Consider the following 9947-nt stretch of genomic DNA (forward strand, 5'->3'; position numbering starts at 1 on the left):
ATATACCCTTATGCAACAAAACTAGCCTTCAGTCATTCTATATTGCCATTAGAACTAGTTTTAATTGTACACACCATAGAAAACCAAAAAATAGTTTTGCCTGGTGGTAGAAGAACAAAATTCTGTGTATGATTAGCATGAAGGGTATTCATCTCATCTACTATAGCTTGTTGTCATCCAAAATTTGTCTTAGCTTCACTAACAATCCTAGGAATGGACGCATTAGACAAAGACGAGGTGAAGGCATAATATAAGGATGATAAAGGGTGATAGTTCAAAAAATCATAAATATGATGAGGGTTGCGAAAAGAATAATGCCTTCCAGAGGGTAATAGGTTCATCTATTTGAGGCAAGATCAGAGATGGAAATAATGGTAGTTGAGGAGATGAGTCAATTGAAACATATTATTGTTTTGTACTTACAGGGGAGCTTTTAGAATGATGTATAATAGATCATCTAAAGTAAACTTAAAGGGCTTTTGAAGGGGATAAATAAGGGGAGTTTTTTCAACTTCCTTTTGATAAGAATGTGAGGGGAGAAATAAGGAGATGCTTCAAAGAATGTGACATTACTAGAACAAAGTATTTATTATTAGTAGGATTATAACATTTTAAACCTTTTTTATGTCATGAATACCCTTGAAAAGATGCATTTAATGACTTTTGGAAGGAGCTTATCTTTTCCCAAAGCGTGATTATGAAAAAAGTAAGTAAACTAAAAACACATGTAGAAAGAAGATAAGAAGGTTGATATGGAAAAGCAATAGAATTATTGAGTATGCCACGTATTTTAGTCAAATTTGAAAGATAATCTCCAAGTTAAACTTTGTTTATTTGTTTCAGCTAAACTCTGATTAGTCTAGATTATTTTATTATTATTTGACCTATGAATTTAGTCCATAAATAGGCTCTTTTACAACCTTAGAAAATACACTCATTAAAGATTAGAACTCATAACACTTTTGGAGAATTTTGTGTTTACCTTTTAAAGGTTCTTTCTTTTCGAGTTTCGAGGTTTAACTTTTTATCTCCATCTTTTGTACTCTTCATTTTTTTCCCTTATAGTAAAATTATCTTTACTCGTGGTTTTTTATCTTCTTTGGAGGGGGTTTTCAACGTTAAATTGGTGTGTTCAATTTCTCAATTTCTTCTGTTATTTTTTACTTGTTCGTTGTCTAATTGGGTTGAACCTCAACAAATGGTATCAGAGCTAATTCAATTTTCGTAGATTAGCCCATTTAGATATAACGAAAACAAGGTTTTACATTGAGAAGTCCGATGGTGTCATAAATTTCAATCTAAGGCAAGTTCAGATGATGTCAATTCTAGTTCAAAATGGCCTGAAAAATGTCGTTATCAGGAAAAAGCCTGAGAATCTAGATCAGACAATATGGGAAAAGCTTGATGAAAATGTCCTATCTGCAATCCAATTGTGCCTCTCGAGTAAGGTATTGCAGGAGGTATTGATGGAGGAAATCTCATTCGCTTTGTGGAAAATGTTATAAACTCTTTATGCGACTAAGCCTTTGGCTAACCGTTTAGTGTTGAAACAACGTCTATTTACGTTTCGCATTAACGAAGGTGAACTTCTTAGAGATAAAATTAGTCAATTTTTTACTCTTTTGAATGATTTAAAGAATGTTGAGGTTAATATTGATGATGAAAATCAGACTATGCTATTATTGTGCTCTTTACCCCCTTCATACAAGTCTTTCAAGGAAACCTTGATTTATGGCAGAGACAAACTCTCAATTGAGGATGTGAAGGGTCATTTGTTGAGTAAATAAAAACTCGACAATAAGTTTGGTTCGAATAGCAAGGCAGATAGGCAAGCTTCTATTTTGGTAGCATCAAAGAAGCGAGACAAAAGGTGTCGCTATTGTAAGGAGTTAGGTCATGTCAAAGCAGATTGTTATAAACTACAAAATAAAAGGGCTGCTGAGAGCAACAAAGAAGATGTAGTTGGTACTAATTTGGCCAGCGAATGGGGTGATGATTTCTTGTTAGTGTCAATGAGCAAAAGCTCCGAGCTTACGTCCAAGTGGATCTTAGATTCAAGATGTTCTTTCCATATGTTTCTAAACAGAGAACGGTTCTCCACATATAGTTCACTTGAAGGTGGAGTTGTGCACATGGGAAACGGTTTATTCAGAAAGGTAATCGGTATTGGTATTGTTAAAATCAGGATACATGATGGGACGATCAGGACACTATTAGATGCCATGTATGTACCTAATTTACAAAAGAATCTCATTTCTATAAGTACTTTAGATTCAAAAGGTTTCAAAATCAACATCGAGTCGAGCGGCATTAAGGTATCTCATAGGCCTCTCATTTTGATGAAAGGTAAAAGGATCTTTAGTCTTTATATTTTGGAAGGTTCTTCAGTGACCAGTGAAATCGGACGCCCCCTCGTCCGTTACAGAGTCAAAATTAAATAATTTGGAACGGAGGCAACTTGGTCATATGAGGGAAAAAGGTATGACCGTTTCATTGAAGAAAGTTTCTCTTTTGGATATAGGTTTCGAAAAGTTAGAGCACTGTGTTAGTGAAAATCATACCTGAGTTAGTTTTGATTTGGCAATGCACAAGGCGAAAGCTAGAAGTCTTCTAGGTTCTAAGCACATATTCAACTCAGTTAATTCCCTACATAGTTCAAGATAAGCCTGTGGCAGGCTTTGGCAAAGATGGCATTGTGGAAATAAGAGTCAAGGTGGAGATTTGTTGAGTATGCCACATATTTCAGTCAAATTTGAAAGATAATCTCCCAGTTAAACTTTGTTTATTTGTTTCAGTTTAACTATGATTAGTCTAGATTATTTTGTTATTATTTGACCTACAAATAGGCTCTTTTACAACCTTAAAAAATAAACCCACTAAAGATTAGAACTCATAACACTTTTGGAGAATTTTGTGTTTACATTTTGAGGGTTCTTTATTTTTGGGTTTCGGGGTTTAATTTTTTATCTCCATCTTTTGTAGTCTTCGTTCTTTTTCTATTATAGTAAAATTATCTTTTCCCATGGTTTTTATCCTCTTTGGAGGGGTTTTTCCATTTAATAATAAGTTAGATGGATGATTCCTTGACTGATGAATTCATGTAAAAGAATAAAAACATTATATTCACATGCATTATCACTACGTAAAACTTCGATAGAAACACTAAATTGATTACATATTTTAGCATAAATTTCTTGAAAATATCAAATAACTCACGTCTATTTTTCATGATAAACAACCATGTGCAACAAGAATAATCACCAACAAAAGTAAGAATGTAATGAAATCTCAAAGTTGAACTAACTGGACTAAGACCCCAAATGTCTGAATGAATAATGTTAAACAAAGAAGAAATTCTAGAATTTATTTTCTTTGGAAAAGAAGCATGAGTGTGTTTCCCAAGCTAACATGATTCACATTCTAAAAAAGACTTTTTTTGAAAAACTAGGAACCATCTTTTAAAGTCTAGAAAAACATGGATAACCAATAAAACTATGAAAGAGGTCAATAGAAGAAGCAAAATCAAAGGTAGTAGTAGGGCAAGAAAGGTAGTATAATCCATTTGACTCACATCCTTCACTAATCATCTTCCCCAAACTCCAATATTGCACAAACCAAAGTGAGAATCCAAAATGACTTGACAATTAAGTTGCTTAGATTTTTCACTAATGAAAATAAAGTTATAAGGACAATCTAAAGCATATAAAACTAACATCAAAGATAAAAAGGAGATAGGATATCCTTTTCTAACACCTTTAACCAATGTTTGAGATCCATTAACTAAGGTAATCGTAATGGAAGAAGCAAAGAAGACGTAAGGGTAGAAAAAAATTGTTACCATTCAAAGAAGACTAAGTTATACCAACAAAAGAATTACTCAATTAAGCAATAGAAGCAATGGTAGAAGATTGTCATTTTGAAACTTGATACTGTAAATACTATATTCATAATCTAATCCAAACAACATGAAAAATTTAACTCCCTATGTATTAGCAGTTGGAAGAGGAAGAAGTCCATATTCTTGAACTTAGGCTACAAGTGTAGTGGTTTAATTGTTGTGAAAGGGTCTCCCATGTAAAGCCCAACTAGTTTCATGTATGTGACCACTTTTTTCACAGTAAGTGCTATGAGGCCTGGGTCCTTTTCCTCTTCCTTTTTGATTATCACCTCGTAGACCAGTTTTCTAAACTGCTAATACGAATGATTCTTCCTCTAATTAAACCCGATTTGAGTAGATATAAAGTAATCAAGTAGTCACCTTATTAAAAGTAGAATGGTTGGGTTGATCAGAATTTGATCTCTCACCAGAGCTAAATCTGTTTACAATCCAATTCAAGAAAGCGCCATAAAGAATTTATCCATCTACTTCTCCTGATCCACAAAGTTTTTAGTAAAAGGTATAAGAACATTGAACTCATCCTTCAAAGATTCAACTTTACCCAAAGAACTTGTCATATATTGTTGATTTTGCTGCAAATGGACAAAATTAGAAACAACTTTGTAGATCTATCGAATATCCTTAATATATAAATTATTAGCATTGGTCCAAACTTTGTAACTTATTTTAAAACGAAGTTTGGCTCGAGCAAGCTACATAATTGGGCATCAAGCTTAGCCCATGTATCCTTACTCTTTTCATCAACAACATTAGCATATTTTTCGAGATGATCTTGATAACCTTGATCTATAAACCACAACTCAATAGAAGCAACCCAAGAGACATAATTAGTACTACATTAGAGTTTGACAATAGTAATAGTAGGAGAATTAAAGAATGCAGAGAAAAAGGGATTAGTAGAACTTGAAAGATCCAAAAATAAAAGAGAAGGAAAATTAATTAAAAATAGAAGTTATGGTTGAAATAGTATGGGGAGAACACCATTGGGGGTAACGGAATGGTAGCCGAAGGGTGCCACACGCGCTCTCACGTGTTAGCGTATAGGAGAGGAGTAGAAAACTTGTAGTGGCGCATGAGGGCTACTGCGTTGATTTTGGTAATGGGGTTTTAATTGAAGGGTCAACAGGGACTGGGCAATTCAATGGTAGGGGCGATCAAAGTTGTTGTCTTTGGTACCATGTAAAATTGATAGAGAGAGAGATGGGTGAATAAGAATTTAGTAAATTTTTTGTAGTGGCTATTACAACTATGAAAATTTAGAAGAAAAGGGAGAAAAGTAAGGGAAATAGAGAGGAGAAAAGAGAATAAAATTTTTAATATGTTTCATCTATACTAGAGGCGATCATGGGTTGGGCTACCCGGCTAGGCCAGACAGCCCGCCCAAAAAATGAGAGGGTTCAGGTAAAAATATAGGCTCGAAATATGGGTTTGGACAAAAAAACAAGGCCTGTTTAGAAAACAAGCCGGGCCTCGGGTAAAACTTTTTTGGCCCGGGCCCAGCCCAGCCCGAATTATATATTAAATATATATTTTTATTTTTAATCAAATATACTTTTAAAATTTTAATATGCTATTTTCTTTTTAAAAAATGTTATTTTGGTGTTGTAAAATTTAATATGGGCCGGGTCAGGCCGGGCTCAGGCTTAGCAATTTTCTTTCGGGCTGGGCTTGGACAAATTTTTAAGCCCATATTTTGGGTCGGGTTGGGCCCGGGCCTAGAAAACGAGCCTAAAATTTTGTCTGGGCCCAGCCCGAACCTGACCCATAATCACCTCTAATCTATACACACACCCTAATACATAACTTATTAATACTAGTATACGTACATACAAAGAAGGAAAGTCAAAGATTATACAACCTAATTATGTGCTAGTCAATCCTTAAAATCTCTATATAGTAATCAAAAGATTATTATCAATAATCTGAAATCAGTCACATGCTCTAGGTTAGAAACTTTTTGGATGAAAATCATATTTGTAGCATTTATTCCTGTCGACATAGTTTTGTGGACAAAGAAACTCTTGATGAGAGCAATCACTTCATCTTTGATTATGTCCCAATATTTTTTTTATAAAAGATTATCATAAAGCCATTAGAGCATGGGGCCAAATATCGTCTAAGATGGAATAGTGCTTCTTGAATTTCTTTAGGTAACACGTCCTTTTGTAATGATTCATTCAGTTCATTGAAGTCTTTCCTTTTGACATTCTTCAATATTTCATCAATTACACTATTTGGCATAGACTTGAATTTTGTAAAATGTTTTTCACATTCGTCTACTCTTCTTCCCATTCTTCTACTCTATTTCTCGTTCCCCTGTAGGCTTTTAAATTTTGAAAATAGCATTATTCCTCCTATGGTTGGCAGTAGAAGCATGAAAGAATCTTTTGTTTCTTTCACCAAAGTTAAGCCATTCACTTATTGCTTGAACAAGTAGTGCTCTTCCCCTAGCCATAAAACATCAAGTTTTTTTAAGATCAAGGATCTTCATTTTTTATGTAGAAGTTAGAGGCTTAGACTATAGTTTATCTATGTTCTTAGTTAATATCTTTCTCCTTTCTTGGGTATCTAAACTTTTTTTGCTCCATTCAATCAGCTTTTGTTTAGTTACATCCATTCTAGTGTAAAACTGATCATTGAGAAGGCCGTAAGTATGCGTCTACGTATGCTTTATAATATAGTCTATTTTAGGATCTAATGTCCATTTGTATTCAAATTTGAAACCTTTCATGTTTTTTTTTGTGCTTCAAAAAGACGACAATTGGTTTATGATCAGATTTGATCATTAGTTCAGCTTTGCCAAAGACATTAGGAAACAGATCACTTCATGGGATATTAAAGAAAAATATATCAAGTTTTTTTTCCTAAATGCACTCTATTGTTAGACCATGTCAGACCAACCCTGCTCACAATGAGTTCCATAAGATCGTAACCTTCAGTGCATCCCTGAAAGTCTTTGCAAGAATTGAGAACAACTAGCCTCCCACCTTTCTTTTTCTTTTGTTGGAATTTAACAAAATTAAAATCCCCCATGTTGCACCAAGTGACATGGTAGCTTTGATTGCCAATTGATGCTAGTGTGAATATTTTTTATTATCAAATATTAGAACCTCCATTCAAATATCATTAGTCCACTACAGTGCAAGTCCTCTTAACAAACCTTCAGGGAATTCCATTTTGTATTTGGTCCTGTCCATTTTATCTTCATTCTATTTTATTTCCTTAAGGAACACAATACTTGGTTAGTTTTTTGTTGAGGAGCTTTTTAAGAGACATTGTAGCTGTCAATTTGCCTAACCCTTGGGCATTCCATACCAACATACTCATACAAAACAATAGCCAAAATCATACTCACAAATCAGATAAAAAAAACAAATAGAGTGCTCGAACAACAAAGGAACAATCAAAAAGTAATTAAAGGTGAGGGAACTATTAAGTACTTACAGTAACATCTCAAATCATCTCATGTTTTCTTAGATATTTCAATAAACACCTTCTAAGCATGAGTATCACTTTCATCCTCTCATACAATAAACCCCAAATGATATTCCATATATGCTTAATGGAGAAAGGGGACATCATACATGAAGGACGAGTGAGCGAGGAAGAGATGCAAAATAGAAATCAAAACTGGTTGAGCTTCAACATGGGAAAGGAAAGAATGCTTAGCTAGAGTGGCATTAGGAAAATTTTGGTAGGTGGGTCTTATGCATTTAGGGCAAAGGAAAGAAATGATCGGGAACAAAACCGATTAGAGAAGTCCTACTCTAGAGAGAGAATGGAGAGTTTTTTATATGCCTTACAAGCTTTTCGACTTTGTCCGAAATGTTGACGTCTTTTTACGTAGGATATTTTTTTAGTTATTTATTTAGAACAATAATAAAATATTTTTAATAATTTTTTAATTAACTTGTAACACCAATTGAATCGAGCATGTTAAATTTGTAAAAATAAATAAAATATTTGGATTTTTATTTTAATTATTAAGTTAAGGTCTAAATTGAATGGAACATAAATAATAAAAATAATATTTAAAGAATGTAATTTTAAAATAACAAAATGAAGCTATGGATGAAGTTGAGGGGTCCAATGAAAAGCATGAAATTATTTGTTGATTTTGAAAAGTGATTCTAACATGTTTATTGTTGTTGCTTAAAATGTAGAAAAAAATGTCAGGATTCTTTTCATGCTTGCTTCCAGCCTGTGCAACATCAACTACTTCTGAACCTGATTTAGCTTGAAATAGAACATTTGTGTTCCCAGAAATTTTATGTTTACAGTAGAAAGAGAAAATGTAGTTATAATCTTAGTGCTTTATTACTTTTTGTTTTCATCAAACATATTAGCTTCTACTTGAGGGAAATGGCTATGAAAATGGTGATTTTACCCTTTATTTAAATAACACCATTTCTGGGATTTAATTCCTGATAACCATAAAAATCAGGTTAAGTTATTTCTGAATTTAATTCAATTAAACAAAATTAACCGATTTATTGTATTAACTAAATTTTGATATTTGAATGTGTTAGGTTATCGGTTATGTTTAATCTTCTTAATTTTTATGCTTTTCTTATAATTTAGTATGTTCTAATTCTTTTTGTTTTCATTAAAATATGCGTAAACTATTAAAATATTTACTCAGGTTATATTTTAGTCACTTATGTTTCAAATGTTACGTTTTAGTCACTTACGTTATCGTGTTGTAACATTTTAGTCACCGAGCGTTAATTGTGTTAACGATGTAACAGTAATCTGATGTAACACATTAGACCACCATTTCAAACAAAAATGTTAGGTTAAATTATGCAACTAGCCCCTATATTTTTTTTCATTTTGAGCAATTTAATTCTTTCTTGTATGTTATTTGAACTTTCCTTTTTTTTTCCATTCTATTCTCCTTCTCCCTCTATTTTCCTCCATTCTCCATTTCTTTTAACGCAATTTTTCTATGTTTTCCATTTGTTAAAATTAGTCCCTATACTTTTATTTGTTTGAACAATTTAATTTTCTCTTTTTATTTATTTATTTTCATTTTCTTCTTCCCTTAATTTTCTCTCTTCTCATATTCTTCAATGCGAAACATTATCTTTGCTCACCAAATAAACCAAGTCCTTGTTTCTTTCACATTATTCCTAAATTGAATTTCACGCAAAATCAAATATCAATCATTCTTAATCAAATCTTGATTTGAATATAACCTAATTTTGAAACTAAAATGGATCTAACTACTCAATATAAAAACCATATCATTAATCAAATCTAAACATAAATTGAATTCTTTATATTCAAAACAATTTCTTTTCCGTTTCCAAACTTTTATAGAATCGTGTAGATTATTCCTTTCATTTTCTTTTATTTTCTAACAAATGAAATTAAGTAAACGATAAAATTGATCTAAACCTTCTTGGATATTCCCAAGCAACCTTGATTGGAAGCCAAGCATAGATGAACCGAAGAGAGAAAGGGAGCATGGAACCAAACTAGTTTGGGTAAAGTTGAGGGTTAGTTTCGTATGGTGGTCGTTTTAGTCATTGAGAGTGTAGAACTCGTTTGAAGAATCTGTGAAACAATGTAGTTCTGAGAGGGCAAGAATGTTGTAGGTAAGATAGATAAGGTGGTCATGGGGGTTGGTTAGGAGGTTAAGGGAACGGCCTCAGAAAACTTTGTTGAGGGTGGACTGCCATAAGTCACGACTGGTGAGGTCTTCGAGTGAGGCGAGCTTGTGGACCAGGTCATTAAGAGATCCAAATTGGTTCGTTAAAGTGATGGCGGACGATGAGAGTTTGTAATTGTGGGGTGAGAATATGCGAAGCAAGTTTTATTTTGGTTTCAACTTTTACCTTTTCTTTTTTCATAAACATAAAAAAGTTTTAACAAATAGAGAACATAGAAAAACTACGTTAAAAGAGATGGAGAACGAAAGAAAACAGAGGGAGAAGCATAAGTAAAAGAAAGTTAAAAGAACATAAAAGAAAAAAATTAAATTGCTCAAAACGAAAAAATATGGGGACCTATTGTATGATTTAACATAAAATTTATGTTTGAAATG

The 9947-nt window shown here is 32.9% G+C and overlaps 1 protein-coding gene across 2 annotated transcripts in view; it reads left to right on the forward strand.

Moving 5' to 3' along the window:
- The window catches only part of LOC105784264 (uncharacterized), a 28670-nt gene extending 20225 nt beyond the window's left edge, over positions 1–8445 (forward strand). For both annotated transcript variants that reach the window (XM_012610095.2, XM_012610097.2), the window contains exon 4: positions 8062–8445. In XM_012610095.2, coding sequence (XP_012465549.1) covers positions 8062–8139 — 78 coding nt within the window. In that variant the 3' untranslated portion in view covers positions 8140–8445. The remainder of the gene's footprint in view (positions 1–8061) is intronic.
- The last annotated feature ends 1502 nt before the right edge of the window (positions 8446–9947 follow it).

Source organism: Gossypium raimondii, chromosome 13 (genome assembly GCF_025698545.1).
Source record: "Gossypium raimondii isolate GPD5lz chromosome 13, ASM2569854v1, whole genome shotgun sequence".
Taxonomy (NCBI): Eukaryota; Viridiplantae; Streptophyta; class Magnoliopsida; order Malvales; family Malvaceae; genus Gossypium; species Gossypium raimondii.